We start from the raw sequence: 19,269 nt of genomic DNA on the forward strand, positions 1-19,269 counted from the left end.
CTAAGTAGAGCAAACACAAGTGCAGAGACATTATGTTACACACTATTGTGAAGGAGTGGTGGAGTCCATCCGCTAGAGATGAGGGGAGCTGGTGCCGAATGCCAGGCTCAGAGCTAATTTTTTAGATTCGAGAGCAACACCACTTTCTGAGGAAAGAAAAAAACCCCCCAATATCTGATCTCTGGTTTGAAAAAGAAATCTGGTACTAATGTGTAAGATGGACTGATATACAGTGTTTGATGAATTTGTACATACCAGAAAATTGTACTCAACCAGTACAACTTGATTACCAAACAGTATGGAGAATGAAGAAACAAAGAACCCATGGCTTATTGTTTACAACTTTTTGACTTTTTTACAACTTTTTTATTTTTTTACATTTTGACAGATGACTACAACACCAATAAAACTTATAAAAGCAATAGCCACAAAGTTTAACAGGACAGCAAGTAATAAATGTTGGAGAGGATGTGGAGAGATGGGAACTCTTATGCACTGATGATGAGAATGTAAAATGGTACCATCACTCTGGAAGGCACACTGGCGTTACTGAGGAACACAGAAATTCCATATAACCCAGCTATTCCACTGCTTGGAATATATGCCAAGAAAAATGAGAACTGAGGGACAAATGGAAACTTGTCCACCAATGTTCACAGCAGCATTATTCACTATCACAAGAACACAGAAACAGCACAAATGTCCAACCATAATCAAATGCATTGAGAAATTATAGCACATTCACATGATGCAGCAAGCAGAAGCAATAAGTCTGTAAATCACTACCTAACGTGGAAGGGACCGGAGAGCATTTTGCTAAGTGTCCATAAGGACAAATACGTGTAAGAACATTATTGCAGAAACAGATAACTAGTGAAATGTGTATGACGATCTAAGGGGGAGGCGAAAAGCAGAGGATTGAGGATGGGGAGGCATAATCATAGGGTCTCACAGTTTGATGGGAGGAGGGAGAAATGAGTAAAGTAAATAGGAAAGATTCAGTGTGAAAAACAATGTATACGAACTTTGTAAGTAAACCAGTATAAAATAAAAAAGTTTAAAGTTTATGTTAAAAAATGAACAAAAGAAAAGAAAAGCAAGCAACAGCCCCAGCAAGATTGGCGTGGTGGGACAAATGAGTTCCAATTTAGACACGATGAATTTGAGACTGTTTACCAGTACATCAAAACAGAGTTATCCTGGAAAGGTAGTCCTGAAACATTAAAAGACAAGAAACAGGCATCATCCATGTATATAGAATAGTTAAAGCCACCAGAACTTGGGAGCCTAGAAGAGAGATTCGACTAAAATCCCAAGGACAGTAAAGCATTGTTTCATGGACTGCAGAGTCTTGGGTGCTGATTCTAAACTCAGGTGCTATTACTGCAGATGCCATCTAGTCAACCACGACTCACAGGATCCTATGAACAGAGCGACACCTTGCCCTCTGCTGCACCAGGAGCACAAGCTCGGCCACGCTCAAGCCCATGGATATAGTGACTTTGGCACTCCATTTCTTCGAGAGTCTTTCTCTCTTTTGCTGACACTCAACTTTTCTGAGCATTCTCTAGCACGGCCCAACAACATGTCCCAAGCATACGAAGCAAAGTTTCACCATCCTTGCCTATAAGGAGCACCTTGGTTGTACTACTTCCAAGACAGATTTGTTTGTTCTTTTAAATTTTCTTTAACAACATCACAATTAAAGACATTAACTTTTTTTCGGTCGTCTTTACTCACTGTCCAACTTTCACGCAAGAAACAATCTGAAATACTATGGCTTTGATCAGGCACACCTTAGTCTTTAAACTGACATCCTTGCTCTTTACCATTTTGAAGAAGTCTTTGGCAGCAAATCTGTCTAATGCAACACATCTTCTGATCTCTTGACTGCTGCTTCCATGGGTATTAACTGTGGATTCAAGTAAAATATCATTGACAAGGTCAATCTTTTCCATCCATCATGATGCTGTCCACTGTAAGAAATTGTCCAACAGTAAGAAATTTTGTTTCTTTGATATTAAGGTGTAATCAATTATGACGGCTGTAGTCTCTGATCTTTTGCACTAAGTCCTTCATGTTTTCACTTTCTGTGAGCAAAATTGTATGCAAATATCTTGATTGTTGATGAGTGTTCTTCCAATTGTGATGCCATATTTTGTTTTCTATAGTCCAGCTTCTCAAATTATTTGCCCCACATATAGATTAAGTATGAAGAAAAGATGCACCCTGATGCACTCCCTCTTAGATTAAAAAAAAAATTGTTATTTTAACAAAAATTTACAGAAAAGTAGGATTTTTCATTAATTCATTGTTGTACAGTTTCCTCCCAACCCCCTTCCAGTTTGTTTTTTTTTAAATATTCATTCATTGTTGCATAATTTCCTCCCTCCTGTCCTCCCTGACCCCAGGCCACTTTACTATGCACCTTTTATTCTAGATTATTGTCATACAAATGAGTAATCATATATTCCTTTTAAAAGCCTTTCCTCCATCTGTTCCAATGTAGTATTCATTATTTATTTCCCCTTTTTTACTTTTCCCCCAAACTCCTTGTTAGTCCTGTTTTACAATAGTGGCGTTATATCATAATTGTCCTTCCATGACAGAGATATTTCTTTCAGCATAATGTCCTCCAGGGTCACCCATGTTGTGTAATATTTCATGAGTTCTTTATTTTTCAGTGCTGTGTAGTATTCCATTATGTGAATTCCATCTTAGATTTTTTTTAAAAAAAGTTCAAAGAAACAAGCAGCATAAATAATTGTAGGAAGCAAAGTCATCACTGAAAAATTTTATATAGGAAATTCAAGTGTATTTGTTTGAAAATTTGATTACAGGAAAGACTATTATAAGTGAAGGATTAAGAAGATAGTAGAACAATCCAGGAGGGAAGTGACAAAATGTAAACTAATAAAGTTAGAATGTCCCTACAGTGATGTGGGCCACACTGGCTCACCTTGAGAGGGCATGATTCCAAAATGACTCTACAAAACTCTTGTACAATGTTTCAGCAGAAATTTATTCTTTTATAAAAATATACCTGTTATGATAGCAGAAACATTTAACATAAATCCAGTTTACATGTATCAATATACCTACAGGCTAAAACTCTTACACTAGTTTCTTTTTTGAATCCTTGGAATGCACTCCAGTCAGGGCTGTCACTAGTAACCAGTTACAATGATATTTTTAATCACGTGGTGTTGATATGGTGTGTTTGGGTTTTTGCTGCTGTTGTTGTTATTGTTTTTACTATGTGAGCTTATGTACTTGTCATTCATAGAAATTTCTTTTTTTTTTACTATATTCGGATTCGGAGGCAGAAACTCTCAGGAGAGGCCAGCCTCTGACTCTTGGTGATGTGCTCCTGGAGTTTTCCTTTGGCTCCTCCATTCTCTTGGCCAGAAGCTTAGGGTGCTCTTCAGCCTCCTCCTCATTCTTTTTAGTGTGCTGTTTCTTGCAGGTCATATGGAGTGACACGACGCTGAATCCTGGGCACATTGGTCGTGGGTTTTTTGCCTTTCTTTGTTCAGTGGTTTTCTCATAACATAGTGATGGACATTTTCCTTTGAAAGAGTGAAGGGTTTGCCAATTCTGTTGGCTCTTTTGGGCCCCAGACAACACAGTATGAGTCAGTTCTGAGATATCTCTCTCCCCTTCATAATAACCAAGTTGAGAACACTCAAATTGGAATCCACAACACATTTCCTCTCTCCAGTTCTCTGTGGCCTGTAACAGGGGTTTCCCCTACTCATAGCAGGCAAACTCAGCCATGAGTCAAGATATCCTGCTTCAAGGGAAAAACTGTCGTTTCCACCACTGAACTGGATGACATATCCCTTCCACTCATCACCCAGGGTCAGTAACAACTTCTGTGGCCATTTGCTTCTCATAAAACATACTAAGTCTGCGGTCATCATTCACTTCAAAGAGTTTCTGGCAACCAGTGGCTGCGAAGGAGATGGTCAAGTTCATGGTGAAGCAGCTGGTTGCCCTAGCAGCACCACGAAAAAAAGTGGTGTTGAGTCTTTGAGATCCATTTAAAAATGTTTTTTATTTAGGCATCATGTGGTTTTTGTCTGCACTCCAAGCATGTGCTGTCATTTTCTTCTTCACTGTTTCTATTGTTTCTGATTTTGTCAATTTTTCTGATGTTTTAGCTACAATCTTGTGGTTGTTGTTATATGCCGCCTGACTCATAGAGACCCTATGTACAACAGCCCTAAACCCTGCTCTAGCCCTTGCCAATCTTACTGACTAAAACATGCATATCCCTATTACCCCAGTGACGGAATCAATCCATCTTATAAGTAGTATTTTTTAACCTTTGTCAATAATATTTTTAGAATGAAGTAGCAATTAAACGATGAGGATGAGGAGGAGGTTTCTGCGTAACAGCTAATCATGTAACTCAATGTAGATAACCTTTGTAAACAAGTGCTTCTGTTGTCAGGAGGTGCTGTCAAGTTGACTAGGACCACAGCAGCTCTACGGACAACAGATCTGAACCCTGCTCTATGCTGCACCATCCTCACCAGCTCTGCTCACTCAAACCTACTGTTACAGAGGTGTGGCCAGCAATCTCAGCAGCTGTCACAGCCCAGAGTCTGTGTAGTGACATAGTCATCAGTCTTCTTAGTGACTGCTCATGCAACTGTGATGTAAGCCGATGGCTGCATGAATCATGCCAACTCCAGCAGTGAAAGGTTACACATAACGTGTGTACGTTAAGAGAATACATACACACTGAAATCAAACTACAGATGCAATGTCTTAAGAAGCTAAAAGAGATTCCATACTTTGTCAAGTTCTTAGAACAAAGTATATTATTAGAATAACTTTTAAAATCTGTAGGACTTTAAGGGGTGGTAATTAAATTTTATGCTCTAAACATGAATGCTCCTAACTTAGCAAAAAGGAAAAAAAATGCTGAGGACAAACACATTCACACCCTATTTTTTCCCCTGTAACTGTGATGTGCTCTAGTAGGTGTCTATGTCACTTAATGTATGGAGCTGGATGGTTGAAGGGGTAAACCGTGCTAAAGCTAGAAACTGCTAACCTTGATGAGTGACTCTCTTCCTCTGCGCCACCTGGCACTGAATATCACTGGTGCGTTTGGTAAGAAGCCTCACAATTTAATGGAGTTCACTGAGGGAGGAGAGGAAGGCAAAGCTTTGACAGTGCATCTGTAGTGACATTCACTGAAGAATAAAGTATCTATATCACTGATACTGACAATCAAATCTATCAACTATGGCAGTACAATAACAGCTGAGAGTCCTGATTTCAGTAAGTCTGCTCCTTTAATTATAAGAAGTACACAGCAGGGGAGCAAAGACAGAAGGAAAACTATTCTGCTTTAAAGGCAGCTGAGAATTATGAAGACATATTACACAAAGAGATTTTTGCTTTGGGACTTTTTTTTTTTTTTTTTTAATTTTAAACAAAACATACAGAAAGTTAGATTTTTATTCATTCATTGTTGCACATTTTCCTCCCTAGCCCCGACAGTTCACTTAAAAAAACAAATTCAGGGGAGCTCTGGTGGCCTAGTGGCAAGGAGCTGCAACTACAATCCCAGAGGCGCACAGTTCAAATCCACGAGATGCTCTGCCGGGGAAGGAGGGACAATCTCCTCCTGTACCAGTCAGATCTGATTTGACGGTACACTCACACAAAAAATGTAAAAAAAAAAAAATTCATTCATTGTTGCATACACAAATAGCTTTTATTATAATGAAATTATGTATGATAGTTTCACATTTAAGATATACTAAATTCATTTACAGATAAACATGTGAATGTATTCCAGCTGTAAGAACAAATTCTCTCTGATTTACCCCAGCACAATTTCTTTCATTATTTTCACACATTCTAAAACACTGAAGCCAGGAATATCTTCAACTTGTTTCCCTTTGGTTGTGCAATTAGTATGAAGAGGAATTTTAGTATAGAATGTTGTTATGTCGACTTAGAACCGACTCATAGCTGACCCCCAGGTCAATTTCCAAGGCTGCAAACTGCATGGGAGAAGACTTTCTTTCTCCAATCTTTACTCCACAGAGCAGCTGGAGGATTAGAACTGGGTGCTACTGGGCTGGCAATACAACTCTTTACCATTTAGCCACCAGAGCTTTTGGTAGAAAACAGAATCTATAAGAAAAAAAATTAAATAGAAAAAAAGGGGGGGGAAATCCATTGACTAAAGACTAAATGACCTCTGAGGAACTCATTCATTCAAGAAGACATACAACATGCACAGGAGGCATTGGAAACAACATGTAGGAAACTTAAGACCATGGGACATCCAACCTGAACTCTCAGGTGGAGCAAATGGAAAATGACGTGCAGCCTGAGGCCGAGAAGTCACACAATACAGGCAAGCTGAGATGCTCCAGAAAATACTAGGATGAACTCTAAAGACTGGGGGAGAGAAACAAGACCACTGTGCTTCTATGCTTGAGGCGAGGAGGATAAACCATTAGTCACCATTATGCTGTTTTTGAAGTTGGACAATGAATAAAGAAAACTGAAGAAGAACTGACATTTTGCATTGTGGTGGTGGCAAAGAACAGTGAATAAATCCAGACTGACAAAAGAACAAGCAAATCTATCTTGGAAGAAGTACAGCCTGAATGTTCTTCAGAGGCAAGGACTTTCTCACGTGTTGTTGTTATTTTGTGTCATCGAATCGCTTGTGACTCATAGCGACCCTATGTACAACAGCCCTGAAACCTGCTTATTCCTGAGCCAACCTTACTGTGTCTGACACACCTACCTCCGTTACCCCAGTCACTGAGGCACTCCATCTCATCCAGGGTCTTCAACTCTTGCACTGGAAGGGTGAAGGGACAGCATGGTATCCCTCTCCAAGGACTGGTCCTTCCTCGCAACACTTCCAAAGTAACATCAGACGAAACTTTAAAATTCCTGCCTCCAAGGAACAGCCTGGTTTCACCCTCTCTAGGACAAACCTATTTGTTCTCCTATCAGTTCACAGTATATTCAATACTCTTCTCCAGCACCACTACTCAAAGGCATCAATTCTTCTATCATCATTAGTCATTGTCCAGCTCTGATGCATACTAAGGAATTACTTTGGTATATTATCAGGAGAGAACAGTTCCCTGGAGGACATCCATCGTGTTTGGAAAAGTAGTGGGTCAGTGAAAAAAAAAAAAAAAAAAAGAAGCCACTGAATGAGAGGCCTTGACAGTGACTGCAATCATGGGCTTATACACAGGGGAAATGATGAAGGTGGTGGAAGTTCAGGCAGGATGTGTTCTGTTGTACAGAGTTGCTATGAATTGGAGTAGAATATATGCCATCTCAGATCACTCCTCCTTTTTCTATTCCTGACAGCTCAAATAGTAGGTGACTGGATGTGTTATAAAGGGTTGAGGCAGCATAGCATTTCTAACTGAGAACACACACCGAGGCACTATGACATGCTGTCTGAGTTGTGGCGGGCTGGTTAGCATGCGACTACTGAGAGGCTACTTCTCTGTGCCACAGTCTGCATAGTAACTGTAACTTACAAGGTCCTGATGGGGAAAAGGAAAATGCTTACAGCAATATTCTAAACTACATAAAGGTTAACAATAACATTGATAATGTTATCACTGTCAAAACCAAATTTATTTTTAATCTTTTCAAGCCCTATGTGAGCCACTGTTTAGATTTAAAAAACTAGAGTTTGTATAATCCTAACAATTGAGGAAGGGGGTATTTTTATTTCCATTTTAGGAAACAAGTTTTACCGAAAGCCTAAACTAAACAGTGCAACTGCTGTCATGGCTCCAGTATGACAAAAAGGTTTTAGATTTTTCAAATACGATGATTTTTCTTTAAACCACACTAAATCCAAGAGAGCAAACAGGTTACGTCTTGGGAATGATGCAGCCCGAGTGCTCTTTGGAGGCAACAATGATGAGGCTTTCCCTCACATACTTTGGGCATGTTACTATGAGGGGCTGTTCTTTGGAGAAGGACATGATGCTGGGAAGGGTGGACGGCTGGCAAAGCAGAGAAAGACCCTCAACCAGGTGGACTGACGTGGTGACTACTGCAAAGGGCTCTTGTGTGACAAGAAGCGTGAGGATGGTGCAGGATGGTCACTACGAGTGGTACTTGACTCAATGGTACCTAACGACAATAACAAATCTGTATGTATCAAAATTTTGGAAACCTGAAGAATTGAAAGAAGGGGGAAATCCCTGTTGCTCTATCACACAGATTTACTACAAATATCTGGATCACAGGTTTCTACTGTTTTACACAGTTGTGGTCATATGGCGTATATAATTTTGTGTGACTTATTTCTTCACTCAGATCCAGTGGGGACCTGAAAAGACAGACTAATGATGGTCAAGGTCCAATGGTAATTAATTTTATAAAACATGGCGCGCTCTGGTGGCCTAGTGGTAGGAAACTGCACTGCAATCCCAGAGATGCGTGGTTCAAATCCACCAGATGCTCTGCTGAAGCAGGAGGAATAATCGCCTCCTGTACCAGTCAGATCCAATTTGACGGTACACACATAAAATGAATGAATGAATGAATACATAAATAAATAAATAATTTTATAAAACATAATGCATGGGAATGATTGAAATACAATGTGAATAAAGACTAGTGTGAAACACAATGTATACAAACTTTGTAAGCAAACTAATTTTTAAAAAAAAGGAAACCATAAAAACAGTAATACTAGAACAAAAGAATATTACAGCATGATCAAATTTTCAAGTTAATGTATTTTTTTTGAAACATCACTTAGAGCCTGTGTCTTAGCTGGTTACACACTGTGCTGCGAACCTAAACGCCAGGTGGGAGATTCCAATCAAAGACTGGCTGTCTCCTCCCATAAAGACCTTGAGCCTGAGAGACCTAGTGGCAGGCTGTTAAAGAGTTGGAACCCAAACCCAAAATCTCTGTAAATGTTCATTAAAACGAATAAAATTTAATTTAAAAAAAAAAAAAGAGTTGGAACCCATGTGAGGCGGCAAGTTTGGTTTATTTGGTAGCATGATATGTGACAGCAGAGCGGAGTTTAGGGCTGTTGTACATAGGGTCGCTATGAGTCGCAGGCGACTCGACGGCACATAACAACAACAACAACATATATTATTTTAGGAAATGGCTGGACCACAGTTAACTTGTGAGCCTTCCCACTATTGCCGGTATTTGAATGTATTCCCTCATCCTTTTCTATTGTAATAGTAACTGTTCTCTTCTAACAGAAACAGCCTGCTCCTTCCTAGGATCCAACCTCATTCCCCTAACAATAGACTCAAGGAACCTAGGAACCTGGAGTATGTTAAGTCATTCTGAATTTATCCATCAAGAAATATAGTACACTCATCCAAAATTCTAAAATGTTTTTTTGTTTTTTTTTTTTTAATTTTATTATTTTGTGTGCGTGTACCGTCAAATCAGATCTGACTGGTACAGGAGGATATTGCGCCTCCTTCTCCGGCAGAGCATCTGGTGGATTCGAACCGTTCTAAAATGTTTTTAATTACAGAATTCTTTATTTAATAACTAACTACAAAGACCTGGTAATTTTTGGAAACACTCTATCAGGAAATCCTGGTTAGTTTTACTAAAATCACTTCAGATAATACAAAATTGTATTTTTCTGAATATAAAGTATGATAATATTAAAGAAGAAAAATGTCAAACTTACTTGGGATACACAGGTTCATAAAGGTATTTGTCTCCTCTTGCAGATGTAATGAGAAAAAATAAGATGTAGCCATTTGCTGTCTGAAAAAGAGAAATTTTCTTCATTAACCATATATTAAAGAGTAAGAGTATTAACTATAAGCTCAAGTTTTAATCTTTATATTCTTATATTGAGAAAAGTCTACTCTCAGGAATCCTCCTTTAAGGATGTGGGGAAACTGGAACTCTTTTTTTTTTTTTTTTAAACTGGAACTCTTATGCACTACGGATAGGACTGCAAAATGGTACAATCCTTCTGGAAGGCAGTTTGTCATTTTCTCAAAAATCTGACACAGAAATCCCATAGGACCTAGCTATTACACAGCTAGGAATATACCTCAAGGAAATAAAAACTGAGAAACAAATGGAGATATATGTACACCTACGTTAATAGTGATGTTATTCACAGTAACAAGAATAGAAAAACAACCCAAATGTCCATCAACAGACAAATGGATTGAGAAACTGTAGTACAGTCACATAATGGAATACTATACAGCACTAAGGAGCAATAATGTCATAAAATACTATATAACATTATGCTGAACTCAGTCAGCTGGACAAAGGACAAATACTGCATAAAACCATTATTGTAGAAACAGAAAGATAACTGGTAAGATGTATACAAATGTTCAAAAGGGGAAAGAGTTGGGAAAAGGGAAGGGTGGAAATCCGTAGGAAAACAGAGTTTAGAGAGCAGTCTGGGGGAAGAGAGAGGGAATGGGAAAGATTCAATAGGGCCTTAAAAAGGTGGTCTAATAACAGGCATAGATCAATAGTAACTAATTATATGGGATCCAGTTTATATGAATGATTGTGTAGTACACAATGTACATGAATAAAATAAAATTCCAAAGAATTACTATATGAAAACCAACCAAAAAAATTTGAAAGAAAATAAAAATACTCCTTTGCAGAATTGCTGTCTACTTATATAAAACAAGGTACTTTTTTATCAACCATCTTGAAAAGTTTTTAGATTAAAAATAATTCATAAGCATGTGGTAAAAATCAAATTTATATTCGAAAAACTGTTTAGAAATATTCAATGTAATAACGACTATTTTGCAAAATTTAAAAAAACACTATTTTTAATAATGTTTTAAAAAACAGACCTTTCCCCTAATTTATTCTGACCTTACTCATAATTTATTCAAAGATCTGAAGGCCACAATGCTACCCAATAACAGCACAAATGACTCTATTAAAAGTTTATGAACTATAACTTTCTTATTATATCATCTTTTATATTTAAAAATAAACCAATTAGATTCTTATTTATAATCAAATGCATCCTTACATTCAGAAGGAAAATAAAGCCAGCCCTGAATTTCTAAAATTTGAACATAAAGTGACTCCTTTTACCAAGTTAACAAAGTATTTAAAAAATACCAGTTGGTATTAAAAACAAACAGTGCTGTTATATGGTCAGGGCACATGGCAGGGACTTGAGTCGCTGAACCAACCTTTTATATTTACATAAATATACTCAGCTATTTCCAGCAAAACAGAGAAATGGCAAGTGCTCTGCCCATACAACATCAGACTAATATTAAATTCCTATCATTGTAAAGGCAGGTGAGTATTTACTCAAAGTTGAAATGAAGCAAGATGAAAAAAATTACCCAAGGTTTCAAATTTCTCTCCAGTACTGGTTTCCTGTTTTTCACTTAAGGAATGACAGAGGAAATAGCTCACTCACATTCAAAGTCAGGAGATTTCGTTTTCTTATCTATAAAGTTCACTATTTTATAATACACTTAAGGATTCAAGTACAACATACTGGGATATAAAAATTGTTTAGATTTTTCAAATAAACTGCCTTTATAATTTAGGTCTCATAATACAGACAACAAAATCAGAAGCAGATGGCTTCAAATCAAACCACAAAGTTAGGACAGATAACATTACCCCTCTACAGATTAGTAGCTGTTTAAATTTTAAAGCTCGATTGTTACCTTATTTGGGCCAGAAAAGTAAAGGAGTATGTCCTAGTATTCAGACATTAGCATACAAAAGCTGTCTGGAATAGCCATCACTTAGGACAAAGGTCACCATTTCAGAGTATCAAATGGTAACATACTCAGACTTTAATAAATGCTTTAACACTTACACTATAGCATCAAGAAGAATATAAAGTTTTTGCATCAACGGTTAGCAGTTCTATAACAGATGAAATTACAGGAAGCTCGAATGGCTCAGTATTAAGGACTTGTGCTGCCAATCCAAAGGCACGTGGTTCAATTCCACCAGCTACTCTGTGGGAGAGAGAAAGGCAATCTCTTCCTGTGCCATTTGTTGTGGCTGTTATGTGCCGTCACATCCCTTATGACTCACAGTGACCCGATGTACAAGAGCCCTGAATCCTGCTCTATCCTGTGCCAACCTTATTGTCTTTGACACACCGGCCCTCATCAGCCCAGTCACTGAATCAGACTATTTTATTGAGGGTCTTCCTCTCTTGCACTGTTCATCCACCCTTTCTAGCATCATGTCCCTTTCCAAGGACTGGTCCCTCCTTGCAACATGCCCCAAGTATGTCAGATGGAGCCTCAGAGTCCTTGCCTCCAAGGAACAGCCTGATTTCACCCTCTCCAGGATGAACCTGTTTGTTCTCCTGGCAGTCCATGGTATATTCAATACTCTTCTCCAGCACCACAACTCAAAGGCATCAATTCTTTTTCTATCATCCCTAGTCCCTGTCCAGCTTTCTGATGCATAGCAAGTAAATACAAAGACTATGGGTGCACCTTAGTCTCCAGACTGACGTCGTTGCTCTTTAGTACTCTGGAGAGGTTCTTGACAGCAGACTTTCCCAATGCAATTAGTCTTTTGATTTCCTGGCTGCTGATACCAAGAATGTTGACTGTGGAGCCATGCAAACTAAAGCTGTTAACAATCTCAATATCTTCACTATCTATCATGCTGCCAATTGGCCCAGTGGTGAGAATCTTGGTTTTCAGCTATGCGTTGGCTCTGACTTGACAGCATGTAACAAGAAGCACTACTTAGGGAGCTCTGGTGGCTTAGTGGCAAGACGCTGCACTGCAATCCCAGAGGTATGGGGTTCAAATCCACCAGACGCTCTGCTGGAGAAGGAGGGGGTAATCTCCTCCTGTACCAGTCAGATCTGATTTGACGGTACATGTAAAAATAATACAATAAAAACACACACACACACAAAAAAAAAAAAACCCAAAACACACACACACACACACACACACACACACACAAAGAAGCACTCCAAGGATTATCTCCTGGCTTACTTAACATCTGTTACTAAATGCCATCCACGTCCAGATCGCACTGTCATTTGCCACTGACTGTTGACCCAATCAACAATCTTGCTTGTCTCTGAACAGTTTTTAAGCTTGGTAATAAATGAGTTTGTTAATATAATTATACCAAACCTGTCAGTATGCAGTATTATGATGGCCTTTCTATCCCCATATCCTGCAAATACTGTGCATACAGCTACCTACTCCTTAATATGCAGAGAACGCAATCCCAAGAACTTTCCCACATAAAACTCTCATACTCTTGCCACCCCCATTCCACACCCAGCAAAATTCAATCAATTTGTCTAATGAATGAAAAACAAAGGACAAAAGAAAGCCTCTGGAGGGCTCCATTTCCTGTCCTAACGCCACATTTTAATAATGTTTCCTCTCCCCAGGTTGTTCCATTAGAAACCCTATGACAAAGTACAAAGATGAAAGCCACACAAAGAGTACACCCAAGAGTCCACGCACGTGACTCGCCATGTGGGAGAAAGACCACGACGGTTAAGGGAGCAGTGCAGGGTGCTGCACACGGTAACTGATGAAACTCCTAATTCCTGAGGCACCTGGCACAACAGTCAAGGGGTGAACACTCAGGTGTTCCCATGGTAACTCTAGAAAGGTACTACCTCAGTACTGGGGTACTAAGATTAGAGGGTCACTATGAGTTGTGCTAAAGTTGAAGGCAATCAACAACAACAAAAGATTAAATAAAGATGGTGAGACTTCAGCTCGAATACTTTGAGCATGTTATCATGAGTCAGACCCTGGAGAAGGCCATCAGGCTTGGAGAAGGCCATCATGCTTGGGAAAGTAGAGGGTCAGTGACAAAGAAAACCCCAATGAGATGGATTAGCAAAGTGACTATACCCACGGGCTTGAGCACAGCAGATGCTGTGAGGAGGGCTCAGGACCAGGAGGTTTATTCTGTACTCAGAGCTGATTTAGCAACACTTAACTACCTGACAGATTACAAAAGAAAGGGAAAAAAAAAACCAACTTGAAACACTAGGAAGTAAAGAGTTACATAAATATAAATTTGACAATTTAGATGAAATAGACAAATTCCTTGAAGGAAACAAATTAATAAAGCTCAGTAAAAAAGGAGGCTTGCTTTACTTTCTGTTTTCTATTTTATTGCTTTCCTTCTATTGTTTCTGTGAATTTTGGGTTTCATTTGTTCCTTTAAAAACAAAACAAAACATCCCCTAACATCTAATTTATTAAAAACACACTGCCCTCTCCATGGCAAATAAAAGATGTTTCTCAGTCACTGTTGTTAGACGCCTTAGAAATGGTTCCTGCACAGTGACCACCCTCCTCACACTCACTGTACGTTTCACCCACTACTGTAACTACAGTTAATGCTGCTGTTGCTGTCAGGTGCCCTTACGGCATGCTCCCTCCTCACTGCTTCTGAGCAGGAAGCAACTCCCTGTTGATTCTCCAGCAGGTTGTCAGAGGTTGTAAATCACTCCTCTTCCAGAGCAGCTGCCAGCCTTTGGGTTAGCAGCACAATTCCTTGTCCACTAGGCTTGTTCCTTCTCAAATCATTGCTGTTGTCGTTGATTGCCTTCGAGTCGAGCAGAACTCATAGAGACCCTATGAACAAAGAGCCTGAAGCCTCTACAACTATCGACGTTTATCAAAGTCCACAGAGTTTCCAGATGCATGTTATTTAGGAAGTGGATGCCACTTTAAAACTATGGGATATCACTGTGTATCTATTAGACTAGATAAAATTAGGAAGATAACTCATACTAGTGATGGCAAACATGTAGAGAAAGGAAAGATTTCACGTATCACTCCCAGGAATGGAAAATGGTACAATCACTTTGGGAAAAAGATTAGCAGTTTCTTAGTAAGTTAAACATACCTACCTGATGATCTCGTCATTCCAGTCTTTAGTATTTACGCAAGAGAAAAAAAAAATTTATGTCTATACAAAGATTCTCTTGCCCAATAGATAAGCTAGTCATCTTTTGAAACTATTACCAAATAACTAATAGTTCTCCACATGTATGAGTTTTTACTATTTAAGTAAAAAGTGAACATTAAAAAGCATAACGTCTTTTGCCAGGAGCAAAAAAAAAAAAAAAGAGTCTGGCAGCAGGTAGAAAGGTTTACTTCTAGTTTCTAGTTGAAAGAAGACGGGAAAGCCTGAGCTCCTGTCCCCAGCCTCTCCTCCTCTGTCCCTCCCCCTCTCAGGACCTACAGACTGAGCCTGGCAGAGATCATCCAAGACCTGCAGACTTCTCTCTGGGGATAACAGGTATCGGGATGAGGCAGAGGAGAAGTTAGTTTTGCACGGGGCCAGAACAGTATTAAAAAGCTCCCTAAATGAGCTAAATCCAGACTTGGTGACTTCCCTCAGAAGGGCTGACTGTGTCTGCTGCCCTAAGTGGACAACAGCAAGGCTGCCACATCACCACGCTAACCTCAGCTGACCTGGAGCTGGGTAGCACTGCTGAGCTCATTTACTCCCAGACCGTAAAGGCTGAGAAAGCCTTCAGCTAAAGGTCCTGCCACTCAGAGATGCTGCCTCAACAGACCTGCCTTGAGCCTCAGCCCAGAACAAGGGCACGGGCTGTCTGGCCTCTGCAAACGCTGGCTGATCCAAAACCTGGTTTACGCTGCCAAAGAGACCTGCCCAAAAGGCCCACCTTCTTGGTGGTTAACAGAGCACAGCCAAGTGCCGCTGACGGAAGGAGCTCAGTAATAGGGTGACTGAAGACCAGACTATCAAGCAAGGAAACGTGTGGTCCCAAGTGGCTACAGCAGCGGGCCCACAGAGCAGAGATAGCGAGGAGAGGGCGGCACTGATCAGGCAGCGTTTCAGGCTGGTGTACCTGCGTGAACGGACTCGCTGACATCTAACAACCACAACAAGAATGAGCCACATGGAAGAGACAGAAGAATGTGAACAAAATCAAGACAAAAGACTAAAAAATTTCAAGATGCAACCAGAAGGGACTTTTCAGAGCTACAAGTCCTCCTAACCAAAAATTTAACAAAGAACTGATGACTATTTTTTTTTTGAGACCTGAGCTCTTTGTTCCAGAAAACGAAATGGTATCAATCTCATAATATGGAAAACTATTACTGGGAAAAGAAAAAAAATGAGGACAAATAGTTTGCAAATCCTGTTTCCGGGGGAAAGTGAGCAGATAACAAAACAAGTATTAGTTTAGGAAATACTAGAAGAATCCCCTGCTCGGTTTGGGGTGCGCAATTTAATAAGATGCATGTCTACAGATAGCATACAGAAAATACGGAATTTTACTCATAAAGAGAAAAATAATTCTGCGCCAAAGACCAGCCTGCCTGGTAAGGGAAGATGATGAGATGAGAACCAGGTTTTCAATGAAGAAGACTGGAAAGCAAAGGATACAAAACCGTATATGAAAAAAGGACATCCTTGATTAGGCTACTGGCCCTTGGTTCATCTGTTCTTTAATATGAGACACCGAATATATGCCAGAGAATGACCTTGACATCAAAACTCCAATAAACAGGACAGTAAGTTGACACGGACAGATACTCTAGGTGTGTTGGAGACAGAAGACAGACCATAAACATTTAAACAAAGAAGTTTAGATAAGAAACAAAAATGTAATGAGCAGACAATCTATATCAGGTACCTGAAATACTTACAAACAGTAATTATCATTTATAATTAACATTCACGGTTAAGAGCAACTATTAGGAGTAAAGAGCACATACAAAGGACAATGCTTTTGGAAACTGGATAAAAAAGGGCAATCTGGAGATGATAAAAAGTGCAGAGAGCCAAAAATCACTGAAAATATGCCAAGTTTCACAATGAGGTAAATGGATTCCAAAGCCATTTTCACTAGTCTAACCTGGGCATTCCAGTAGAATCAGGAACTCTAAGAACATTGACAGTGATGCTGGGAACTTTCAGAGTATTTTTTCTAAAAATAATTTGGCCGTGTATTCATTAAAAAGAATGTATATAACCTTTCTCCATCAATATGTCTTAGGAAAATGTAACTAAGAATGTTGTTGTCGTTGTTGTTGCTGCTGTATACCACTGAGTCAGAACTGACCCACAGCTGACCCTCTGGCAGGTTTTCAGAGACAATTAACCACACGGAGGAGACTGCCCATAGTTCTATGGGGGAGCAGCCCATGGCCTCGAACTGCATGCCTTTGGGATTGCAGCACAGCTTCTTGCCTCTAGGCCACCAGAGTTCCAACTAATAATAACTTTTCTAATTAAATATGACAGTTAATAGTTTTATAATGGCAGAAGGCAATATCTGAAACCAAATTAAGACAAAAGCCCCAACTTTAATTAAAGCACATTATTTTGCACTTAGAATCCCTCAGAATCCATCCTTTTTTTCCTAGATCTGTAGGTTATAGATCTAGCCACAGAGAGGCTGTATTACGTATAAAATGCTAACTTAAACATTAAATAAGACATTCTAGTTTTGTAGAGTGTCTTCCATTTCAGAATGTAACAACACAGGTAGCTAGAAATTTTATTTCTAAAATTGGCAACCATAATTATTATGTTGTATGCAAAAGCTGTATTTTCTATGTAAAAATAACTTTACTGATCATCCAAAGAGCTGAGAAGTGAAAAAGAAATAAAATACACCTATACACTACTCTACTGGGTTTTTAATGAGACCACTACAAACAAAAGTATTTCACCCCTGTCTGTCGAGCCAGTGCATATCACCTAGAGTTATTTTCCTTTCAGGGCCCTCCTCTGTGTTTCCATTTTCAACCATGACCTCCAACTGACGCATGAACCTAATCCAGATATTCCTATCCTCGTTCATAAACCTGTTCCTCTGTAAATGCTTCCCCTACTTAACTGCCATCAGCATCCACCTGTCATCTAGGGTATAAACCACAGTCATCTCAAGTCATTGATGCTCACTCATCTCGCACAGATGACTAGTGAGCAAACACTGCCATTTTCTGGGACTACTCCAAAACAATGTTGAAAACAGCAGTTTGGTTAAAGGATATTTTGTGTGGAACAAAAATGAAAGGGAAAAAAAAAATCACCAGAAAAATAAGATAATATGGTTCTAAATACTGAATGGTCACAAATGAAACACTTCTTAGCTGGACTTTATCATTCAAGGTAACAGCATGTAAACTTTTTCAGAGGTGCTAAAAAACCCCCTTTTTTCCCCACCACATGCTCTGCTGGAGAAGGAGGGGCAATCTCCTCCAATACCAGTCAAGTATGATTTGACGGTATACCAAAAAATAATAAAATAAAATAAATATAAAAAGTAATTAAAAAACCCCTCTTTTTTGAAGCTAAATGTGTAACTGTTGAAAAGGATGTGACAACATTTCTCATTATTTGTATATCCTGTTACCTATTTATAAAACAATAAGATCAAATGAAAAAACTCTTGGCACCTATAAATATTTATTTATTTCCCCCACCAGAATTTAGTTTCAAGAAATGTTTTATTGGATACATATTAGAAAATATTTTATGAAAAAGAAAGCAGTATTTTAGGCTTTTGGGGCCAGAGGCAAAATCAAGGATATGATGTAGCTACTCATATAAACAAGAAAGAAAATAAATTTCCATACAGTTTAATAACAAAATTCTAAATACAATTGTAGCAATAACAGTTTACCACCTTTTTACAATATAAATCTAAGGATAATGGAGCACTATATACAGGGTTAACACCTTCACTCAATTGGGTTCAAGGTTAGTTTCCCTACCATAAAATCAAATACAAAATTTTCTCAGTTAATACTGCATGGTTCAAAATTGGGAAGGGCGTACACCAGGGATGCATCCTATCTCCATACCTTTTCAACCTATATGCAGAACAGATTATCCGGGAGGCTGGGCTCTATGAGGAGAAATGTGGGGTCAAGATTGGTGGACGATTTATCAACAATCTGCGTTATGCAGATGACACAACCCTGCTTGCTGAAACTGAGGAGGACCTGAAGCACCTGCTGCAGAGTGTCAAGGACTGCAGCCTACAATATGGATTGAGGCTCAATGTCAAGAAGACAAAGATTCTCACCACTGGACCAATTGGCAGCATCAGGATGGACGGTGAAGAGATTGAGATTGTACACAGCTTTAGCTTGCTTGGCTCCATAGTCAACAGTCTTGGCATCAGCAGCCAGGAAATTAAAAGGCACATTGCCATGGGAAAGTCTGCTGTTAGGGACCTCTCCAAAGTACTGAAGAGCAATGGTGTCTCTCTGGAGACCAAGGCGCGTCTGATACAGG

General features: G+C 39.1%; 1 protein-coding gene across 1 annotated transcript in view; it reads right to left on the reverse strand.

Moving 5' to 3' along the window:
* Window positions 1–19,269, reverse strand: part of KIAA1432 (KIAA1432 ortholog) — a 96,651-nt gene that overhangs the window by 44,737 nt on the left and 32,645 nt on the right. Inside the window, 1 exon segment of the mRNA XM_006903579.1 lies at window positions 9,695–9,774. Coding sequence (XP_006903641.1) covers window positions 9,695–9,774 — 80 coding nt within the window.

This window comes from Elephantulus edwardii, unplaced genomic scaffold (assembly GCF_000299155.1).
Source record: "Elephantulus edwardii isolate Elephantulus edwardi_28Jun2011 unplaced genomic scaffold, EleEdw1.0 scaffold00014, whole genome shotgun sequence".
In the NCBI taxonomy this organism is placed as follows: Eukaryota; Metazoa; Chordata; class Mammalia; order Macroscelidea; family Macroscelididae; genus Elephantulus; species Elephantulus edwardii.